At 39.2% G+C, this 25,021-nt stretch overlaps 2 protein-coding genes across 2 annotated transcripts in view; one reads left to right on the top strand and one right to left on the bottom strand.

Moving 5' to 3' along the window:
- sel (canopy family protein seele) overlaps positions 1-25,021 on the bottom strand; it is a 60,296-nt gene that overhangs the window by 19,678 nt on the left and 15,597 nt on the right. The window contains exons 2-4 of the mRNA XM_083142504.1: positions 22,658-22,755; positions 11,684-11,799; positions 2,382-2,588 (exon numbers count right to left, since the gene is read on the bottom strand). Coding sequence (XP_082998630.1) covers positions 2,382-2,588; positions 11,684-11,799; positions 22,658-22,742 — 408 coding nt within the window. The 5' untranslated portion in view covers positions 22,743-22,755. The remainder of the gene's footprint in view (positions 1-2,381; positions 2,589-11,683; positions 11,800-22,657; positions 22,756-25,021) is intronic.
- LOC146004159 (uncharacterized) lies at positions 23,515-23,826 on the top strand. Its single transcript, XM_083142825.1, has one exon. The coding sequence runs from the start codon at positions 23,515-23,517 to the stop codon at positions 23,824-23,826; it is 312 nt and encodes a 103-aa protein (XP_082998951.1).

The following is a 25,021-nucleotide window of genomic DNA, read 5'->3' as shown; positions in this document are numbered from 1 at the left end:
ATAGATATCTGGATTAAACGACAAGTGATCTTATAATTCTCTAACTCAATTTCCGATACAGTAGGGGACCCTTTTTTCTTCCTGTGCCAGCACAACAATGAGAGAGAACATTTTTCCTCAATAATGTTCACACAGCTATCAATTGTTGGAGGGATAAAAAACAGGGGAGGTATTATTGTTCTGCACTAGACTGCATCTGCTTTTAATTTCTTCATTCCTAATTTCCTTCTATTGCACTAAAGGCACGAATAATAAATCATAAAATAACTGATTGTATGCAAGACAATTATGAAATTATACAGAAATATGTCTTATTATGAGAAAATTGAAGAAATATTTTGTAAAAATGCAAAATTAGTAAAATATGTCAAAATATGCCTTATCAATAGGGAGACAAATTTATGGTAAATAAAAACTGAGGAGAGTGGTAAATAAAATGTTAGATCAGCGGTATATACCAGCGGTGGAAAAAAAAAATTGGCACTCACTTTTTCATTATGAGAGGAAACAACATACAAAAGAGCTATAAATTGATAAACTACTTCATTTTTATATACTGTACACATACACAAGTACTTAGCTGTCCAACCAGAAAGAAAACATCAACACAAAATCACTTCATTTCTAAACTGCGTATCTCAAGTGATTTATTCATTGTATGTATTTAAAGGATATCCTTGCTGTCCAACAAATAAAATAATCACTACTGCACATACACAAACACATGTTGAAAATCACATGATGATAAACAAAATTCATTCATGAGTTAACACAAATGACCCCATTGTTTCCCTTGATGTGCAGGAACAGACTAATGTTATCGCTGCTACAGCTAGCAAGTTCATGAAACTGGAAGTTGAGTGGAAGTTGAGTAGATATTCGGGGGAAGAAAGGAATGCAGCTTGACAGGAAGCAAAGTTTTCGAACTGAGATTATGTGCATGGGAAATCCAAATTTGCAGCGTCTTCCTCATGTGATCGAAGATAAAACATTCTTCAGCTCAGGAAACTTTAGGCAAACGTTCAAACGTTTCGTTACAAATAGACAGTTTGCGTGCAAAACCTCGATTGCCGATTTTTGAGTGTTTTCTACTTAATTTGATGATATTTCACGGTTATTTTGCGAAAAAGCATTCACTTCATGGAAAAGCACACATTTCGCATTACTTCGCGAATAAAACTCATGGATATTTCATCATTGGGGGTGTAGTTACGTGCAGAATGTTCAGAATTTCATATTTTTTTCACATTTTGGCGATTTCACGCATCGCAAAAATTCAATGTCCCTATTTATCAAGTTTGTTTCTTTCAGCTGATTTTCATTATGTATGTAAAGATCCCACCCGAGTATTTGATTCGATGCCAAATAAAAAATACTTATGTTATAACATAAAGTCCTGGGCCCTAGTAATAATAATTATTATTATTATTATTATTATTATTATTATAATAATAATCAGAGGTGAAATATCATCGGGTATTTTGGGAAAGGTCCTTCTGGTTGTCTTGGTTCTGATGATAAAATTGAAGCTTTAACATCATTTGCTACCACCTCATTATCTATGTCAATCAAATATAACACATTTGCACGTCATGAGGCACAGAGTAACAAAAATTCATCCTATATGCCGGTGACGCACATGTGCGTTATTGTAAAATTTACATGAAAATTGCAAAATATACAATGTATTTTATATAAATCAATCCATTTTATGCTACAAATAAGCAAAATTATATTAAGAACCTTAATCGGACCCTGACCAAAGTATGCCATTTTTTAGGTGACGACGACTTAATTTTTGTGATGTAAGCAAAACTTTGAGGGTTCTTCTAGCATAATGATACTATGCTTTGTACCAAGAAGAAAAAAAAACATGGGCAAGTTGTGAACTGAAGTAGACAGTTATTTGTTGACTACTCTCATAGATAAAAATGTTCTACTTTACTTGCGTCCAATTGTTCCCATGTTGTTGTTTTATTTATAACCCCCTCCCCTTGCTTCATTGACAAATAATTTGGAACGTTAAAAAAATATTATGTCTCTGCTTTCGCTATGTATGGTTTTCCCCTTCATGATAATGAAACATTTGGCACTGGATAAAGGTGCCAAAGATTTATTGAAGAACGCTACACATTTTGGCAAGGAAAGGGACACACTTATATGGTGTGAAAGCTGATTGCATTAACCTCATTCCTTCCACTCAATGAGAGTTGAAAATTCACCAACAGCAATACAGTTTTCCTCACCTTGGTAGAGCAGTACTAAATATGTAAAGCTGTTTTGCCCTTTTTGGTTTGCCTTGCAACAACGATATTAAAAAATGTATTGTAACAACATAGAAACATATCATATAAACAAGTTTATATTAGGGGAAAACTTACATAAAACTTTAAACTTTTGTTCAAATCTGGATCCTGTATGAGATCAACTTTGTCAAAATCTGGATTCATTTTCCCATTCTCATTGACAAGCTGTAGGAGTGTTAGTTTTCCTGATGACTTGTATGTAGCCTGGACGTAATCTTCCATCTTGTTGCACACTTTATCCATAACTTCAGTCAAGTGCAACTCTGATCGTGCATATGGAATCTGCATTAGAAAACAAGCAGAATATTCATTAGTTAATGAATTAAAAGTTACAAGAGACAAATCCAACAGCGTTACTCTTTTCAATTCATACTCACAAGTCACACTATCTCCTCACATACTTACAAGTCACACTATCTCCTCATTTACTAATTCTAAATTTATACACAAGATACTGGAGAAACAAAACTCAGGATATACAGTATTACCACACACACCAACATGTTGCTAACCTTGTGGCCTTGTGATCAAGAGGTTCCAGGTTCAATACCTGGTGGGTGCAAATAGTGGTTTGGATCCCACTTTAAATTCTAGGTCCAGTACCTGTTTAGCCAGTCTGTGCATAAAGTGGACTTAAAACAAACTAAAAACAAACAAAATCTAAAACGGCACACATATGCATCGTGCAGTGTTTGAACAAACACTGGTAACATTCAACCTCTGACAAAAGAAGAGAAGAAAGAAACAGAATGTTATTCTTGCTACTTGTTAAAGTTCAGTGCAGGAGTTCACAAATGGAAAGCTTTGATATATTTTGCTAAACATGTGTTACTGTTCTTCAGAATAATCCACCATCAAATATATTGAATGTCTGAAACCTCTTGCCTTACAAGGTTAATTTCAGCCTTGTTTCAGCAAATATTTATAAATGAATAATGAAGCCATTCGTGCATTGCTACCACAGCGGGAGGGAGCCAAGTGAGCATTCACCAAACATTATAGTCCGAGGTTGTATGTATATTAATAGGTGATGATGTTCCTGTTGTTATTTCTGAAATACATCTGAACGTCATGAACAAAACCTTAGAAGTTGCTCCGAACAGCTGCACAAGCAAATGCATCAACTTAGGATCAAGCAGAGGTCAAGTGGGCATGTCTGAGATCAGTGGCAGCTTATGCTACTTATTGTTAGGAGGGCTGCATTCATATACAGGGTGTTTCTAAAGGTCGTTTACAACGCTTGGGAGGTGATTCCTCACACGAAAACAAGCAAAAAGTCTAAGTTCCATTTTTACGACAGAGGCTTCGTTTCCGAGATAGGAGCCTCGCAAAAGGTGACAAAGTGAACGTCACACTTAACTGGGACGAATACTATCACATATAGAGAGGCGGTTCCAAGGGAATCATAAAGGAATCGTATGTGCTCAGTCCGGAAGTCACTATGAAAAGTTCACTGCACGCATGCGCAATGGAGTCCTCAAAGGAATTGGGGATTTCCAGCAACAACAATGCATGGAAAAGGTATGTAACGCAGCAAGAAGGACCGTGACAATGAGAAATGCGTTCAAGACAACACATCCCGACCTCAAACATCAAAACATGACCACCGAACACAAAATCCGAAAAGTTGAGCACGGTTGCATACCCCAGTTACACGCGAGGAATGAACGAATCATGTCATGTGGCATACGAGAGACAGGAGGAGGGAAAGAAAAACACAATATCAGATGATTGCGACAACGTGTATTTTTACACGCGACAACTACGTAATATTCCCCCCCACACACACACACAACAAACAACAAATGCTACAATATCTTACGCACAGACAGTCCGTGTCACGGTACACCAACTGAAGATGTCACTTTCACCACACAAAGGGGATGGGGAGCAATACCAAAAGTGTTCTCACTGGTATTTGCCGAGGGCAATAATCACAGACGGTTTTCAAAATGTCTGCCGTTTACTTCTACGCAGAGATGACAGCGACGAATCAAGGATTGTCAAGTACGAGCAAACAAGCCAGGTGTATCTGCTACCGTCGCGGCGGCGACGTTGATGCGAGCAACGAGGTCCTCAGCTGATGTGACAGGTGTGTCGTATACGAGGGTTTTCATTTCTCCCCAGAAGAAAAAATCGAGAGGGTTGAGATCTGGCGAACTCGGTGGCCAAGGCACAGGCTCATCCCTACCAATGAACCTATTGCGAAACACGTCATGCAGGAAATGTCGTACATTACGATCGAAATGAGCTGGTGCACCATCGTGTTGGTACCACATTTCTTGCCGCAGTGCCAAAGGTACGGTCTCCAACAGTTCAGGCAGAACCTCACTAAGAAATGCATGATACGTGCGACCATTCAGGCGAACAGGGAGAATGTATGGTCCAATTAAATGATCATGTACTATCCCGCACCACACATTCACTGAAAACCTGTGCTGGTGATGGGCCACAAAAAGTGCATGTGGGTTGTCAAAGTCCCATACATGACTGTTTCTACTATTGAAGACATCCATCCTGGTGAAAATGGCTTCATCTGTCCACAATACGTTTGCCCCGAAGTGAGGGTTTGTGTCCAGCTGATGCAACAACCATTGGCAAAACTCCATACGAGGGCGAAAGTCACGAGGTAACAGTTCTTGTACTTTCTGCAGTTTAAAAGGGTGCATTCCTTCATCTGACAACACTCGCCAAACATTCACATGAGACGTGTTTCGTGCCCGAGCGAGCACTCGCGTACTGGTGCCAGGATGTTCTGCGACCGCTGTTAACACATCTTCTGCAAACTGATGTGTGCGTACACTTCGGGGTCTTCCAACTTCTTGTCGCGGTGGTAACACTGACCCTGTTTCACGCAGTCGACTGTCCACTACCTGAAAGAAGGTGTGAGACGGTAAACGTCTATGTGGAAAGCGTTCTCCATAAAGACGCCTTGCCTCACGGCTATTACCACGTGCCTCCCCATACATGAGATGCATGTCTGCTAGCTGCTGGGTCGTATACGCAGCCATCTGTGTAATAGGGAGCTGGAACTGCAAAGTATTGTTTTTGTTTAACACTGGCACACTGCACAAATTGGCCGTATCACCGTACGAACACCACAGACCAATTGTTGCGATACTTGACTTGCCCACTCCACCACGTCAACTTCTTTCAATGCAACATACTAGTACTCTTCAATGCGTATGACAACCTAAGCTGCTCGTCAAGTCAACCTTGCAGCAGGTTTTATGTATCAATCCGCGCGAGAACTGAGCTCAGAATCTTCCGTGCCAGTCTTTCCTCAACCGCCGAGCTGCTTACATCGCAGACACTGAGAAAATCCACAGTATTGCCAACCGCACAACACATCAAAACCCGCATGCATGTCAAGTGGAATGTATTTTTGCTTCTCTTTGTCTCCTGAAACATAAAATTTTAAAAGTACTTTCTGCGCATAGATTATTTAATAAATGTGTCATTACTTAATATAAATGCGAAATATCTTCGAAACATGAGAGCGTGTGTGTATATTTCGAGCACGCAAAAATAAAAATGAACAAAGATAAAAGTAAACAACGATAGGCCCTCTTGAATTTAACGACATTTTTTTTTTTTGGTTTAGAAAGAAATACATTTATGAAAAACGTGGTTGCTTCGTCCGCAATACATCCGTTCCTGTAAGACACACGCAATTCAAGTTATACCACCAAAAAAGCATGATTTGTTATTGGTGATATATACAATCAGGTGCATTGTCTGTCGCTATTACTCTGGTTTCAATTTATGAATCACTTCACTAAACCAGGATTCAAATCTTGGTCTGTCCATTTCTTGCGGATAATCACCCTTCCCTTTCTTTGCGCGGAACAGTAAATATGCACCTTCAACAAAGCTTTCATTGCCGCCAGTGGGTGAAACAATAAGCCTCCCCCTTCCCCTCATCGTTGGTTTCTTCAGCCCTGGCGTGGTTTTGCATGCTGGTATCCTTCCATGTTTTATTCCCCCTTCCCCCACCCACCGAGTTGAAGGACGTCTCGTCCAAATAATAAACATGTTTCTTCTCACTGCGATATCTTTTAATACCGCGGAGATTCTTTTGTCGTCAAAAAACAAACAATCGTTTCCTCTTGCTAAACTCAAACAGCAAATCATTCAACACCCGTGATACAATTCGTGCGCACATTGACCGCAAATCACCTCACGCCCTGTTTTACTTTGATCTTGTTGCCGCAAGGAGGATTATGCATTCAAAACAACTTGCTTGTCTTTGAAGAAAATTTCCCTTCGGACGAAGTCCAAAATAACATTAGGGTAAAACCGCGCGCTGAACAGTAGATTCAGCCATTCTCGCCGCTCTACAATTAACATAGGGTTAAAAGAGTGGGATGTGCAACACTGGTATCGCCGATTCCACGCGTTCTGCAACGCATTCAGTCTCGCTCGACTCGCTCTAAAGTTTCAGTGTCTCTTCAACGCACTACACATTGCAGTTGGCGAATCTACGGTTCTAAGTTCGTCTGCACAGTGATTGCAACCAATTAAGTCCATACCTGCTAATGGACGTACTATTTTGTCTGTATGTTACAAATTAAATAACTGTTTTCTTGCAAGTATGCAGTTGTGTCGGAATAGAACCCGTCTCAGTGGAACTATGTTCTTGCGCGCACGTTTGGAACTACATATGCGAAAACCTGCTGCAAGGTTGACTTGACGAGCAGCTTAGAGCGAACTGCTGATCATATCCCAGCACCTGCAACACGATTGGAACGACTGCCGGAGAGAACCAACCCTTCGAGCTCCTCTCGCGGGAACAGCAGTCATGAAGGTCAAACGTAGATTACGAGAGCCAGACTTGCCTGTGCAGCGCTTCCAAAACTGGTCTCTTTTACGTCACAATGATCACGTGCGAACACTTTTGGTATTGCTCCCCACCCCCTTTGTGTGGTGAAAGTGACATCTTCAGTTGGTGTACAGTGACACGGACTGTCTGTGCGTAAGATATTGTAGCATTTGTTGTTTGTTGTGTGTGTGTGTGTGGGGGGGGATATTACGTAGTTGTCGCGTGTAAAAATACACGTTGTCGCAATCATCTGATATTGTGTTTTTCTTTCCCTCCTCCTGTCTCTCGTATGCCACATGACATGATTTGTTCATTCCTCGCGTGTAACTGGGGTATGCAACCGTGCTCAACTTTTCGGATTTTGTGTTCGGTGGTCATGTTTTGATGTTTGAGGTCGGGATGTGTTGTCTTGAACACATTTCTCATTGTCACGGTCCTTCTTGCTGCGTTACATACCTTTTCCATGCATTGTTGTTGCTGGAAATCCCCAATTCCTTTGAGGACTCCATTGCGCATGCGTGCAGTGAACTTTTCATAGTGACTTCCGGACTGAGCACATACGATTCCTTTATGATTCCCTTGGAACCGCCTCTCTATCTGTGATAGTATTCGTCCCAGTTAAGTGTGACGTTCACTTTGTCACCTTTTGCGAGGCTCCTATCTCGGAAATGAAGCCTCTGTCGTAAAAATGGAACTTAGACTTTTTGCTTGTTTTCGTGTGAGGAATCACCTCCCAAGCATTGTAAACGACCTTTAGAAACACCCTGTATATATATATATATAAACTAATGAAGAAGGAGACAGTAAACACTTACCACACGAAGAGAAATGAGGCCTCTTCTTTTAGTGACGCCGATCTTTCTTCTTCAACTTGAAAATGCGACATAGATCGCGAAATATAGAATAATTTCACTTCGTGTGGTAAGTGTTTCTTCTTCATTAGTGTTTATCCGCCCTTCTCACACCTTTTCTGATCCTATTCCTGTGTTTATATATATATATATATATATATATATATATATATATATATATATATATATATATATATATTTATATATATATTAAAAAAAAACTTACCTTAACTATTTGAAGAGGAATTACATGCAGCGGTCTTTCATTCAATTATTCATTTTTACTTGTACTATTCACCATTCAGAACACCAGATTTTATAACTTACTGCCAGAAAACAAATAACTCTTGGAATCGATTCGAAAACCTAAACTATCACACACTTACTGACAAGCGAAATGGACATGTTACATGGCCGGCTACTGTTTCTCTCAGTAATCGCATGTTTATGCATGGTGGCCGCCATCATAGTGAGAGCTTTCTATTTCTACCACTTGGCAGCACCACCATACATTGGGCTGCGTTGAATGCAGACCACTTTTTAGCATTGACAAGGGCCTAGCAGAGAGGGAAGTGGAAGCAGTGCTTACGTTAGAGTTAACATGCAGATGTACTGGCAGTCCCCGAGGGGGAAGCGGCTTCATATACCAGTTTGATGCTTGTTGCGTACCAAGAGAATTTGAAAGCTCCACACAGCACAACGGGATGCAATAAGATAGCGGAAGTATAAATATTTAATTTTCGAATGGCAACAAAATATAATATGTTTCGTACAGTCCTGCAGCTCCCCTTCATCGGCTGCCACTGTATGAGACTCATTCTATAGTGCGCAGTTCACTTTCGAAACAGTCAGTAGTCAGCATGAGTGAGCAAGCAGAGCCAGTCTCAGTTGTACAAATATTATTCTTAAATTGAAGTAATTATTGAAGCTTTCCTGGCAGCGAATGATGATGAAGTTCTCTCGGGATATCAGCCAGGTGATCTCTGGATAGGCTTTCGAGCTTTCGAGACCTAACGTCACTCTCAGCTTCAATCCCTGAAGATGAGAGTGACGTTAGCTCTAGAAAGTTTGGAAGAATATCCAGAGATCACCTAGCTGATATCCCGAGAGAACTTCTTCATTATTCTTAAATGTTTTGCCAATGAAGGCATAAAGCAGAATGAACTTTTTCTAAGTTCAAAACAACAGTTTGGTAGTGAAACATTATCGAAAACCAAAGTGTTTGCTTTGTATAAAAAGCTTGAGTGGACATGAGCATGTGCAGAATACGACTCGACCACGGAGGACCAAAACAAGCCTGAAGGTAGGCCATATCCAAGCAGTCTGACAGCTAACTGAACAAGTTCAACCCATTAACTGTGGATGAAGTCTGTAGAGAGACTGGAATCAGTCATAAAAGTGTATTGGTCAACTAACTAACTACAACTAACTAACTAACTCTCTAGGCTTTTTAAACCCGAAGGTTCATGGCTGCAGCACACATTCCTTCCATCTGTACCTATCTTGAGCAAGATCTATATACTCTTTTCCATCCCTACAGATTTCCTTTAGGTCCATCTCAACGTTGTCCCTCCATCTTCGTCTTGGTCTTCCTACAGGTCTCTTACCATCAGGTTTCCCAACAAGAATCCTGTAAACTCCTCTTTCCTCTCCCATTCGTGCCACATGGCCTGCCCACCTAAGTCTTCTTGATTTAATTATTCTAATAATATCTGGACATGAATACAAATTATGTACTTCTAAATTATGTAACCTTCTCCACTCACCTGTCTCCTCATCACTTTTAGGTCCAAATATTTTCCTAAGGATCTTATTTTCAAATACTCTCAATTTATGTTCCTCTTTCAATGTAAGGGACCAAGTTTCACACCCATATAATACTACAGGCAAAATTACTGTTTTGTATATTTTAACTTTTATTTTCTTAGTCTTAGTGTATTGGTCAATAAATGGAAAATCATGGCTAGATGGGTTCCAAGTCTATTGAATGAAGCTCAAAGAATTGCTGGTATTGAAATTTGTCAGAGGCTATTGAATCGTCATGAGAAAGAAGACTTATTTTTCAACTATATTTCCACTTGTGACAAGACATGGGTTCACCACTACATTCGAAGCCTGGGGCGGTGGAGAAGTAATGATCCAGGGCCGTTAAAGGCCAACACTTGATTATCGGCTGATAGTGAATGATGCATATTATATGGGTTGGAAATTTGATAGTACGCCATGAAAGGGAACAGGTGCTTCTCACTTATACCACATGTTAGTTTAATACCTAAGCTACCTCCCAGTAAATGGACTCTACCTTCAAACACTAGGTGCATGTGCAGTTATGAGAGGAATCAAGTATTGTTGGGAGTTGGCAGTCTAAAGTTGTGGTGTCAGAACCCCACTAATGTGAAAGTTCTGGCGATTCTTGCCGTACCTCCAGGACAGACTATCAATGTGCAGTATTACTGTTCATTTTTGGAACATAACCTACAAGCTGCTTTGCGAAAGAAGAGGGGACACTTTCTGCTGAATCCTCCCATCATTTTGCAGTACAATGCTCAGGCACATGTAGAGCAACCTGTGGCTGATTTGTTAGCTCGATGGGGCTGGCAGATACTCAACCAGCTCCTGTGACTTTGAATTGATCCCTAAGATGAAGTTTCCGAACTGTTCCAGAGATTCTTCAGGCAATAGACCACTCCATTCAAACCAACAGAATAGGCACTGCTATAGAAATACTACGATTCCACAAAGGTTGTACACAATGCTGGTGACTACATCGAAGGGCTGTAAAAGTTTCATTTGTATCATTTGAGAATAAATAGTTGCCACTATTAATTTCCAACCCATGTACTATTTTACACTTTTAGACGAAATTAATGCAATCTGCACACCCAAAAAATTGAGCATCCACATCCAGTGTGTCATTCTTCCGCACAACAACGAGGGACCTCATACCGTCGCTTTAACACAAAAAACTGAGAAAATGCACTGGACTGTGATGGAACTGTCACCCTATGGCCCTATCTCTCACCCTGTGATTATTTGTTTGGACCACTTAAGGAGGATTTGGAAGGTCAAAGTTTCGAGAGCAATGAGGAGATGGAGTGCTTCTCATGCAATGATCTTTGATACCAACCAGTCTTTTGATGTCAATAAGATAAATGATTCATTTGTATTTTTGCAATATTTTATGGAAATAAAAGTTAGAGCAAAATTCTGTCTTTTTCTTTGACTAACCAACGTAGATGGACCCATGCTGAACAAAATGAGATATGATTCACATCTCTATTAAATTTTAGAGTTATAGCATTCACAGTTATATGAATTCAAAAAATTCAAATTCCCAGATATGATAGTGTTGAGTTGAGTTGGTGTTTTGAGTTCACTTTATGCACAGCAAGGCTAATCAGGACAGGACCTACCGTTTAAAGTGGGATCTGAACCAACATGTGCCTCCACCGGATATCGAACCCTGGACCCTTTGATTACAAGGCAACGACACTACCACTGTGCCACCAGGGAGGCCCCAGGTATGATAGTGAGTGGTGGCACATGGTGATTTCGATCCTCCATTAAACTAGAGGCCCAGTCCTGATTAGCTTATCTGTGCACAAAATGGTTGAATCACACCTTAATCATTATTGGACTCCACTTAAAAACATACAGAAAAAAATAATCTCACTAAACACATAAAAATTAGATAAAGAACTTACAGAATTTTGTTTTGGGTTTCCTTCAGCATCAAGTCTGAAACTTCCAACGTTAACAGTCTTCTTTGGGTCAGCCTTTTGTATTAGGTGATCAACTTCTTCAACAACAGTCTTGCACACTGAAAGCAGAAACATTACTTATTAGGAAAGGATGCACAAGTTAGTAATAATAATAATTGGTTGGTTGATTTGTTGTTTTAAGTCCATTTTATGCACAGTAAGGCTATTCGAGACTGGACCTACAGTTTAAAGTGGGATCCGAACCACTTGTGCCTCCACTGGGTATCAAACATGGGCCCCCTTGATTACAAGGTGAATAATAATAATTGTCTTTATTATTCTCCAACAAGAAACCCTTCTAAATTAAAAACAGCCAGAGATTGGGGAAAAAAAGAATACATGAGGAATGATAATACACACAAAATTACAAGATTAATAAAAAGTGACACTAATGCAAGCAATGAGAAAGTACAATATGAATTAATAAGTAGCATGTAATAACAATAATAATCAGCAAAGCAATAATAAAAATGAAAATGAGAAATAAAAAAAGTTCTAAGTAGTCCCTTGACTAGTTCTTACCATGTTGCTGTCCAAACCGTTATTACTAGTTTTTTTTAAATGTGGTTATGTGAATTGATAGATTTCAGCAAGGTTCCATTTCCATTCCATTTTCCTGGATGCTATTAATATAAACCTTTTCTTGTAGGCTACTGTTTTATGTAGTGCTAATGAGAGCGAATTCTTATGTCTTGTTGAATGTGAATTGAAGTTACCTGCCAATCTTCTGAAAAGATAAAGTGACTCTTTGGTGTCTTCATGAGTTATGACTTGGCAAATGGTATTATTTCCTATTTCTAATTTTAAGCCACTTTAAAGTCTGAATGTATGTGGATGGATCAGAAAAAAAGGTTACAACAACAAATAAAAAAAATATAACACAATATGGCCTGGTATGAATTGATGATGTAACAGTTGGGCTGAAAAGTTCGTAGGCTGACTCATAGATGGCGTTACTAGAATTAAATCCATGTGATTTTTACTTAGTACTAACCTTCAAAAGATACGTGTATAAATTTCACAGCTGCCGGATAATTAGTTCGTGAGATATAGCATTGTGAGTGAAGCAGCTTTTGTTATTGTGAAAAAATGGATAAAAAAGAATTTCGTGTGTTAATAAAGCATTGCTTTTTGGCGAAAAAAAATACTGTTGAAGCCAAGGCTTGGCTTGATAAACATTATTCGGACTCTGCACCAGGAAAATCAACCGTTGAGAAGTGGTTTGCTAAATTTAAACGAGGCGAAATGAGCATCGAAGACGATGCACGCAGTGGATGCCCCAAAGAGGCTGTTACCGACGAAAACCTCAAAAAAGTCCACAAAATAATTTTAAATGATCGTAAAGTGAAGTTGATCGAGATAGCTGAGATTATTACATAGCGTTGTTGGAGCGTTTAAAGGATGAAATCACGAAAAAACGGCCCCATTTGAAGAAGAAAAAAGTGCTGTTTCATCAAGACAATGCACCGTGTCACAAATCAATGAAAACGATCGCAAAATTATATGAATTAGACTACGAATTGCTTCCCCATCCACCATATTCTCCAGATCTGGTCCCCAGTGACTTTTTCCTGTTTGCAGACCTTAAAAGAATGCTCGCTGGAAAGAAATTTAGCACTGATGAAGAGGTAATCGCCAAAACTGAGGCCTATTTTGAGGCTAAAGAGAAATCGTACTATAAAAATGGCATCGAAAAATTGTATGACCGCTATAATCGTTGTATCGCCCTCAAAGGCAACTATATTGAATAATAAAATCGAATTTTGTCAAAAAAATATTTTTTACCATGTTAGCCTACGAACTTTTCAGCCCAACTGTTATTACTTTTCCAAGAGTCCTCCTCCACAGCCGAGCGGGTTAAGGCATTCACTCGTCTTGAGATCGTTCACTGCGGGACGGTGTAGGTTCGAATCCGGCTCTGGTCGGAATTTATTCGGCCTACGTATGGGGCCGGTGGCAACCCACCATCATGAGGAAATTGGGGAGCTTCGAATGAGTAAGCGTAATCTGGTCCCAGAAACCTACTATAACGGCTGGAGATACGTCGGGCTGACCCCCTGACTATTCCACTACTGGTTGCAGATCTCCATGCTTAGAGGTGATGAAGGAAAGCGTGGGAGGGAGACCGGCAGTCGGTAGGTAAGCCAAGGCCCTTCAGGGCTGTTGTGCAAAGGATTATATTATTATATATTACTTTTCCAAGTAATCGCCAAGGCAATTGACACATTTATCAGATCGCTGGACCAATTTGTTGATGCCAGCTTGGTAGAAATCATGTCCCTGCTCATTGAACCACTTTGTGGCAGCTGCCTGGACAAGAACAACCGTGCTCCAGACAAGTGCACTGTGCTTTCAGCTGGGGAAAAAGGATAAGTCACTGGGGGCCAAGTCTAGGCTGTATGAGGGGTGGTTCCACACTTCCCACCTGAAATGTTGCAGCAACTGTTGAGTCTGGCAGGCTGTGTGGGCTCTTGCACTCTCACCATACACTTCCCTGAGTTGATGATGAATATTCGCTGCCGGAACATTCTTTGCCCACAAGAAGCGTATGACACCTTGCACTTCCACGGCAGACCAATTCTGCAAGGGTCTCACTATTGCATCGGCTACTATGCCACTGACAGTAAATGTAAGGTTGTGAAAACTCACAACATGTATATGACACCATCTACTGCACCTCCAGGTAAACCAATTACTTACCTCCTATTTCATGCATTCACAGAATGCTTGTTGCAACCTATTTTTTTTTTCTGATCGATCCACGTAGGGTGACATGTGCTCTCACTTTCCAAGTCTGAAGATGAATCACACACAAGAATTCTGCAGTTGCTTGAGCCAATCATGAGACACTGTTGTGTCGCAGGTAACTAGCATGCTCTTCCTCTGTCTCAATAACACTAGGGATTCACACAACTTCTGATTTTTATTTTTAAGCTGTATGGATCTCCGACTCTTTTTTGTTGATTTGGTTAACTGTACTTTTTGATCAGTCGTCTAAATTGGAGGTGATTGCCACAACAAGGTTTTTAACTAATTTTAACTAATTTTCAGATCATGATTATTTATTGATGGTTTTATATTATAGTAACTATAGTATTCACTTTAATCTAGTGTTTCAGTTTAGTGTGTGTGCCTACAACCACATACTTTTATTTGTTTCAATTTAACTTAAGTGGATATTCCTGTGCCAACTTACAAATGCCATTTAACTCCTCTTGTTAGTTGTTTTGAAACATGTGATTGAGAGCAGTTGCATACAGTCCACATATTGATGGCACTAGATATACAATAAGAATTTGTGAATATCTATGGTATATATTGGGAAAAGGAGGGCCTAGAATAACGCCTTCCAGAATGCCGCTGAGCACATTCATTCACCTAGAGGACTAGACAGTTCTACCTCTTAGTTCTACTCATTGCTTTCTGTCAGAACAGAGACCACGAACCATGAACTTGCAAATAGCTTAGGAAAAACTCAAGATATAGACAATAAGAGTGGTCTTGTTTGCTTTCTGAATGTCATTCACAATATTTACTACAACAGTTGAAGTGCTGTGAGGCATCTGAAAATCTGATTGCCATTTGGGAAGAGCATCAATTTCTCTTAAATAATTCCGTACGTTGAGTATGTGACTTCCTCAAGAACTTTGGAAATTATTAAATTATTGGCCATGTAGGAATTGCTTGAGCATTAACAAATTAATCCCATTGTCAGCACATTGTATAGTATTTACTGCTTTTAACTTCATGCTACAGGGTATCTACCAAAATTACAAATAAAAAAATTCTTGACTTTTTCATGACTATTTCTTGACCTTTTTTCCCCCTTTTTCTTAATGTGTGTTTAATCGCCTCCTACTTAGATATAGTTGTAAATTAAGAAAATAGATATTTTATTCAATGAATAAAAGTTTTTTTTTTTTTTTTTAAAGATGAAATCTGAATCTGAATTTAAAATTTTGAGTGCATCAGCACTAAGGCTATATTGCACCCGTCACATTATACGGGGTCCAGCTCCTTATCGTTACACATAACAACTCTAACGTTGCATAACTAAATTCATAAAATATTCTGACTTTCGTTAAAAGCTGAGGCTGTAAAGGAGCACTTAGTACAAATAAGGATAAAACACAGGACAGCACAAACAGAATTATACTGGCCATGGGGCCAGTAACCAGAGCGTCGTTAGTCTGCAGTCCAGGGTGTACTATGTGGAAGTGAGGTTGACAATTGGGTGAACTACGTGGAAATTCACCCCTTACACCCCTTAAAAGATGAAAACTGAAGATGTACTTTAACAAGAGATTTAGACTTGCTTTAATTATAATTAAATACATGTAAAAAATAATGGTTCAGACTTCATCCTGGATGGGAAATGGCCACTTTACTTCATACAATATTTTTACAAAACTTCATACATACAATAATGTAATTCTTAAACAAAGGAACAAATCTTAACCACAACTCAATACAATTATAGATTTCCAAATATTCATTTTTATCAAATCCCAGTACAGGTATATAACAATGTAAATTCACTACAGTTTCAAAAATAGCAAAAATTCTTGACCACAAGCATAATTACTTGACTTTCTTGGCCTACCTGTTAATTTCTAGACATTCTTAACTGGTAGACACCCCGATGCAGTATGATATTCGTAATTACTTTGTGATTTCATAGACATAAACACTATATGCTGCAGTTATTCTTTTTGTTTTAACGCGATGCACACACAATGTACTACATATGAAAAAGTCATTAGTAAGAATTACAAAAACACAAGCCAAAAAATGCATAACGTAAGTCAGTAATGCTGTCATGTTCAGAGGTTCACATCAAACGCATAAAAATGATTAGATTAACTGTTACATAAAGCTTCAATAGAAAATTATCCCATAACATAAAAGAATCAAGATCACATATATCAAAATAATATACACAAAAACAGGGTACAACTTGTACCATTTAAAGATATTCTATAAGATTCCTGCCAATGTCAGGGAAAAAATGCCACTTTTTGGCAAAAATCATTTTAAGATGCAGATGAGACACTTGATATATTTCTTAGATATATTTTTAGTATAGTAAATTGCTTATGCAGAACAGATAGATGGGTGACATTTACCAAAGGCACTCAAACATTAACTTCTCTTCCATGTAATTCATCTTGGTAACTGTGTTGTTCAAGGAAAGCAAGTTATGGATAAAATTTTATTGCAAACATTACAATGAAGTAGTCTATGCAACAAACCCCCACATATTAGAAGAACTGAAGGAGAATATCAGGAGAGAAACTGAAGCAATATCAGAAGCTGAACTGTTGTGTGTAAATGAAAATTTCCTAAAAACATGCCAGAAATGTGTCGATGTACGAGGACAACATTCCCAACATCCCCTATGAACAGGTACGTGCTTATTTTGAATGTAATTGTAATTGTAACTGTAATTCTGAGAACTTGAAGTCATTTCGAAGCCAACGGTTTCCATAGAGTAGATATCACACGCGATTTGACGAGAGTTGCCATCTGGCCGGGCACCAAGGAGGCTGCCGACAGGCACACAAGGGACGGAGAAACGCACTGTGCATATGAAAGTGTAACATACTTGAATCACAAAACAATATATTCATTGTAACTATTATTAGCAAATGGAGTATGAAAATGTCAATCCACCCATCACATTATGGGTTAATTTTACAAATGGACTATTTACTCTTAAACACAGCTTTTGCTGATATATTTTATTTTACTTTTACATAGCGTTACCAGATCGCTGTAAGGGAAATGTAGGATATGCTGTCCCAAAATGTAGGACACAAAACATTCTCAAAAAATACTTATTTCTATAGAACACGTTAGAAAGTAGTTGAAAAATGGCACTTTTCAGTATAAAAAAAGATGAATTTTTAATGAATTTTTAAATGCAAAATTTCAAAACTTGCAATCATACTAATCAATGCACCTCTTACTACATGATTTAAGTGGTACTTCTCAGAGAAGACAATTTTCATCAAAATTTCAGGTTTAGTCAAACTATATTTATGTTAGAGTGGACAGTCAAACTCTCTGAAATTATAGGGACCAGTACCAAACATTTTACAGACTTCATGAAAAAATAATTTCTCTCGTGAGTCTGTTGTGCTGATGGTAATGAAATTACTCTCTCAACATTTGAATTATGACCTGTAATGGCAAACAAATATTCAGCAATTGCCGTCATTTAAAATGGTTCTATAAGTTTCATCTTGGGTAGTTTTTAGTTCAATAACAGGGTGTCTAGCAAAATAACACATCCAGAATTCTTGACATTTTCTGGACTTTTCTAGAACTTTTTTCCGTTTTTCTTAAAGTGAAAACGGAAAAAACTGAAGCTGAATTTAAGAAGAGAATTAGATCTGCTTTCTTGTATTAATGCATCCTCAATTGTGTTTGACAGACAAGTGATGCTTTGGCATCTGGACTTAAAGTCAGTATAATTTTATGTGGGGCTTGTGACGGTTGTCCCTATATATTTATGACTGTCCCTTCATCCATCTTATCTTACCACCATTCATACTCATCTTTGTGATTAGCCAAAGGGACAGAAAAAAGTGAAGTAAAATAAACTAAATCAACCAATAAGTCATTATGATAGCAAAAATTATTGACCACAAGAATAATTTATTGTCTTTTTACTGACTTCTTGACCTACTCGTTGATTTCTTTACTTTTTCTTGACTTCCATGACTTTCTTGACTGGCAGACACCATGAATAACTTTGTTCTCTATACCCCTGCTTTATAATCAAATTATATTGAATAAGAATGGGCAACACCTTGTTCCATCAGTATACATACTAAGGCAAGAAATTCTGATCAGCCATTGATCAGTAACGTTATCAGAAAGTGGTCCCAAAACTTTGTTCATTAATTGCTTCAGTTTTCCCATTTGTTTAATAGCAGGACAAACTTTTTTTTCTTTTTGTGCAATGACTGAATCAAAATAAATTTCAGTATTGAGTTTGGAAGAGCAGTCCATCGACTTGTAACTTGCATGAGTTTTTCTTTTACGTATTTTCCTAATTAATATTATGTGACGCTCAAATTGTAGGACATTTATGATATTTTTCAAATTACTCACGGACGCAGGACATAAAGCTAAAATGTAGGACATATCCGGGAAAAACTGGACGTCTGGTAACCCTACTTTTACATGTAATAACGAAAACAAAAGAACATGTTCAAAACGTGTAACAATTAAGTGTCCAACGGAAAAAGTCCAATTCCCATTTTTTTTCTTTCCTCAAAATTGGTGGACAGGCACTATATGTCCTCAAAGCTCAAAACAGTTTTATTATCATTATTGCTTCCCTGCAAATTTGATCCATCCAGAGTCCATATGACAAATACTAAAGCCTGAACGGCCAAAGAATGAACTTCAGGAAACCCACACTTTTTGCATTCACTTGTAGGAATTTCAAGGGGGAGAAAGCTGTGCTGCTACATGCCTGATTTTGACCAGTTGTACACATCTTTTTGCTGTCCACACGCGCCCTTCGCTTGCATTTCAGGGAGAGGCAGGGAATCAGACACCTATTCGTTTGCTACGCATAGGCAACCATTAGGCATCGGTGTGCTTGGCTTTGTTCAGGCTGCCACCCATTTCGAAAACGATGCAGAATACCATGAGAATTTCCCCTCACCACGGCAACTTGACAAAGCCGACTGGTTCAGCGGTTCATGTGACCCTCCCTGGCTTTAGACAGAATAGATAAAAATATACATTTGAACGTTATTCTTTCGCCGAACAGGCTTTAGAAGCGATTTTCTGGATATTTGTTTCTGTGTGCTGAAATCACTGTACATTGTCATTATTTTCCCCAAAGAACTGATTGATTGAATTGCTTTATTTTACTTCGCTTCTTGTGCCACTTTTGGCTAATTTGCGAAGATGAGGATGAGTGATGATATGATGAAATTGATGAATGGACACTCATAAACATCCATGCCCAGGCCAGGATCCGAACCCGGGACTCCTGGCATTGTAGCGTCATGTGCTAACCACTCTGCCATGGGAGCAGATTTTTCCCCTAAGAAGTATCAGCCTATTGTAAAGTTAAACGCACCTTTGAAAGGTTGCATGTTCCATACTACAGGGTGATGCAAAAGTCACCATACACCTTTTCTTTTACATTCCTAGGTTTTCATTCTGATGTTTTTTTCTTCCCAGTTTGAAAGATGCCACAGACGATCCAGGAGAGAATTGAAGTAATCAATCCTTCTTGTCGGCGAAAATTCGACCCGGCAGGTTACCCAGAAGTTCAACGTACAACACCCGGACTGTGATCCCATCACACATGACACTGTTGCTAAGTTGATAGCTAAGTTTAAGGAAATGGGTAGTGTGGAAGACAAGAAGAGAACTGGATGTCCGAAGACAGCAACTGATGAGCAGATGTCAACATTTATCATTGCGTCCATGGTGAAAAGCCTGAAGAAGAGTACTCGTCGACTATCAAAGGAGACAGGCGTAAGCTGTCGGAGCAACCAGCGAATACTCAAAGTGAAGAAATGTCATCCCTACAAGATGCAATTGCTCCATCATATGAGACGGATTTCATAAGAAGCATTCTCTTCTCGGATGAGGCTGTGTTTCACGTTAGCACAGAGTCAATAAGCAAAACATGTGATACTGGAGTAAGGATAATCCATTGGACCATGGACAGCAAGGCAACAGGCGATGAAAAGGTAATGGTGTGGTGCGGAATTTGGGGCATGAGCATCATCGGACCAATATTCATTGACTGAAACCTCAACGCCGAAAGGTACCTGTACACGCTGGAAGATTCTGTAACACCCATGATGGACAACCCTGATGGAACCGTCCCCACCTTCTTCCAGCTGGACTGAGACCCTCCACACTTTGGGATTGACGTGCGGCAGTGGGTTGACACAAATTTCCCGGGGCACTGATCGGGAGACGAGGTCCTATGGAGTGGCCACCACATTCGCCTGATCTGACCCACTGGATTTTTTCCTGTGGGGTCACGTGAAAGCCAAGGTGTATGAAGAGAAAATCCGCAGCTTGGATCACCTCAAGCAGCGCATTGAAGCAGCATGTGATGCCTGCCATCACTGGGGACACCCTTCAAAAATTGCAGGATGATTGGATGGCCCGGATTCACCTGTGCATGGCATTTGAAGGGGGACACATCGAGCATGTTCTTTAAAAGCAGATCTATAACCATTATTATTCATATTCAAGCACTGTAAGTTCTGTAATACATGTAATACATGCCACTAAGAAACATAAATGTATCCGTTAGCTGTATGGTGACTTTTGCACCAACCTGTACATTCTCTGACACAGGGATTGGAATAACAATTTCTTTTGTAAAAATATGATTTTCATTCTCCTACTTCCTCTAACTTTCATTATTGGGAGATACAATGTATACATTTCACCTCTGCTAAAAGCCCTGTTACTCTGGGGGGGGGGGGGGGGTCCATTTTCATCTCTCTACAACATCTCTTGAGTTTTCGTACAAGTTTCAAAAGTGTGCATTAGCTGTCCAGAAGAAGCTAATATGTGGGAGGGGCTTCTCTCTGCTAAGCATTAGAGTTAAGAAATCAACAGAAAGTAAAAAAGTTTCGAAGGAATGAGCACATATATTACACTAATATACTATTTCCACATATCCCACTGCCTGTTGGTCATGCTAAAATTAAAATATTCATGCGCATGCCAGATCCATGCATGACACATGATTTTTGGAATGAAAGATTAGTCATTACCTGAAATCACCCAGCAATTGACCTGCAATGGAAAAGTATTTTTGTATACTTCATAAACTTTACTAGGGCGTCAAGAATTATCTGCACTATCACCATAACTTTCTTTAGGTTAGCCACACTGCCTTCAGTACTCGCATGCTTAAAGGTGGTACTCCTGTCGTTACGTGGATGAGGTTTTATCTTGCTCGGTTTTTCTTTTTTTTCTTAGAGAGCTTGTTGTTGATGATTTCTCACACAACAATGGTGTGCACAGAATTTTCAAAAGGGGGGGTTATATATAGTTTCTTAGTAGTCTGTCCTCATATTGCCATCTTACTCTGCATTTGACGATCTTTTTTTTTTTAGGCATACTTGGTCAGAGAGGGGGTTATAACCTCCCCATCCCCATTGGCATGCCACTGATGACAAATTTGCAGAGAACATACCACCTTAACAACTGTTATCTGTCAGTTCATTAGAACCATCTCTCGAGCTTGTTGAATCTTCCTGTCAGTGTTTGAGGTTGATGGGCATCCTGCCCCCGTCCTTCATGCTTCATGCTTCTTTAGCCACTTTTAAACTTCTCGATCCACTCATACACACTTCTATGCAGTAGAGCACTGTCCCCGTATTTTACTGAAAGCCTGCGATGAATTTCAGCTCCTGACACATCTTTAGACCAGAGAAATCTGATAACTAAGATCAGTTCTTCGTTGGTATGCCAGCAGAATGACCATGTTTACCCTGTTACAAAAGAATAAAAATAGTGCGATTAATATGAAAGATCGGTCACCTAACCACAAGAGTACCAACTTTCAGCACATGAGCACTCAAGGCAATGTGACCAACCTAAAGAATATTATGGTGAGAGTGCGGAGGATAATTTTTCACTTCCCCTCGTATTATCCTATCCTTCACCAAGAAGTACAACATACAAAACGGAGTCCAAAGAAGCTAATCTAACCAGATCTGAATTCAAGTATTCCAGCACAAGACCGCCAAACCCAGCATGTAGTTGCAGTATTTACATAAATACGTGAAAGAAAAATATACAAGTGGCAAGAATTTAATATTTCTTTACCCACTGATTTATGAATATGTACATTTCCTACAAATACCATCCATTTACACACAAACAAATTCAAATATCTGAATCTAAACGTACCTAAACATTTAACATCCTTAGGATCAGCAGCACCAGCAACTAGGCACTGTAAAAAGAGAGGCAGCAAATACTGTAAGGTATTCATAGTGGTCCACCACCTGAAAAATAAGATAATGTACTATTTATTATAGTTTTAATAATTTGTTGGAAGCTTAAAAAGAATAAACCTATTCTATCTCTGACATGTAAATAAAAAAAAAGGTACCCTGACTCTGTATACCTTCGAGAAAGTTAAATATTTTACATGGTTTATGAAGATATTGTTGTTTATGAATATTTTAAGTTATTCTTAGCTCACGGAAATGTGTTATTGTGAAGTAAAGTATACCTGTTACCTTACCGTGAAGCAGAACAGCCCGAAAGCTTTGCACAAGTGAATATAGCATCCAACATGACATTCCACAATAGCAGGTTACACATTAGGTTAGGATCATAAATTCTGTTACAAAGTTTAGACAAAGATGGCAACACTGGTTGGCAAGGTAACCCCGCAATGTTGGATCAAACAACAACCAGTATCATTGTGTGTTTGGCTGTGGTAGCGGAAAGGTGAATTTCACTGCGAGTGAATGGAGTGGTGTGTATACGAGAACCGTGTGGCAGTAACTGCATTGCACGAAGTTGACAAATCGCCATCTGACATTTTCAACACCCTGAAAAAGCTGAATATCAGCAGGATGTTCGTGCATCAGACCATCAACATATACTGTGACACAGGGACAATTGAGGACCGTCCCAGGAAAGGTAGACCTTGCAGCATGAGGAGCTAGAAGCTCGTGAAAGCAGTGGCGGCACGGATTCGACGAAATCCTGTTAGGAAACAAGCAGTGATGGCTTGAGAGCTGAACATTTCGAAAATGTCGATGTCGTATGTGCTCCAAAGTGACCTAGGACTCACTCCACAGCTTAAGGTCCAGAGGGAGCAGAAATTAAAAAGACTCCTTCAGCGTTACGCAAATGGTGGCCACCGGAAGATCCTTTTCATGGACGAAAAAATCTTCAAGATTGAAGATGCGTCGACATCCCAGGAAGCTCGTGAAAACACGCCACAAATCCTCAGAGGCCATCATCCTGCCTCAGTGATGGTTTGGTGGGGGGGTTCGTACGATGGCACAACAGACCTCCACTTCTGTGAACATGGTGTGAAAACATCTGCAAAAGTGTACTAAGCGACAGTGTTGGAGCCACTTGTGAAATCATTGACCCGCACCATGTTCAACAATGAGCTGTGGAGCTTCGAACAGGACTCAGCACCAGCCCACAAGGCAAAGACCACACAGGAGTGGCTTCAGAGGAATATGCCTGATTTCATTGCTCCAGCTGATTGGTCCTCCAGCAGCCCATGGACTACAGGTTGTGGTTCGTTTTGGAGGGCATGGTCTGTAGTAAGAGGCATCCAAACCTTGCGAGTCTCAAGTGTTCTCTTGTGAAGACAGTGGCAGACTTTCCCCTCGAGACCGTGTGTGCTGGGATCGATGACTGGCCTCAGACACTTTGGGCCTGTGTGAAGGCCAGAGGTGGCCATTTTGAACAGTGATTGGTGATCTGTGTTGGCAAGACACAGTGTTGTGTTTGTAACATCCAAATATTAATGCAATAGCTTGAGCACTGTGCCTATAGTTCATTATTAACTTTGTAACAGAATTTATGATATGACTAGGTAACAGTTATTTTCGATGTGTTCTTTAGCTATTTAAGAGTGCACACAAATGGTTTTTACTAATAAAAAAGAGAGAAAATACTCTGAAATGGCAGGTTCTTACATATGCAGGCCATACATCAGGATCAAAAACCTCCATTGTGTTTTCCATGTGCTGGATAAAATTTTACATTACAATGTGTTGATTAAAAAAAATCAACATAATTCTCGAAGGGGTACAGTAGGTCAATTGCCCTAACAAAAGACCACAATTACATCAAAGATAGATAATAACTTTTAATAGCTAATAGAGGGTTCATAAATGTTCAAAAACATCAACATTCATAACATGTAAGATGCATACAAACTTTTTGCTAAATGTTCATTTTTTTTATAATCGAAGGTGCCTCATTATCAACTGATTAATAAATAAAAGTTATAAAAGCTGTCTGTGTTCTTAACACTATGCTGTGCTTCCAGACGTAACCATCAAATGAAAACAGATATGCATCTACACAAACTTCCAAAAAAAAAAAAAATAAATAAATAAATAAAAAATAGTGACTAGCTTCACCAAGTTTTAAACTGCACATATGTGGGACATGACACGAGACCTGTGCCTTGCCTCATATCATGGTTTTTAGATGTTGCATGCATCAATGTGCATCCATTTTTGTACAAGCTGCCAAACCCAATCCTGGAAATTATATACTTTTTGAACGCAT

This window comes from Lepisma saccharinum, chromosome 21, assembly GCF_977018435.1.
Source record: "Lepisma saccharinum chromosome 21, izLepSacc3.1, whole genome shotgun sequence".
Classification (NCBI taxonomy): domain Eukaryota; kingdom Metazoa; phylum Arthropoda; class Insecta; order Zygentoma; family Lepismatidae; genus Lepisma; species Lepisma saccharinum.
This window is presented reverse-complemented; position numbering and strand designations above follow the sequence as displayed.

Coding starts and splice junctions, on each gene's coding strand:
- LOC146004159 (XM_083142825.1), top strand. CDS start 23,515: ATGTCGATGTCGTATGTGCTCCAAAGTGACCTAGGACTCACTCCACAG.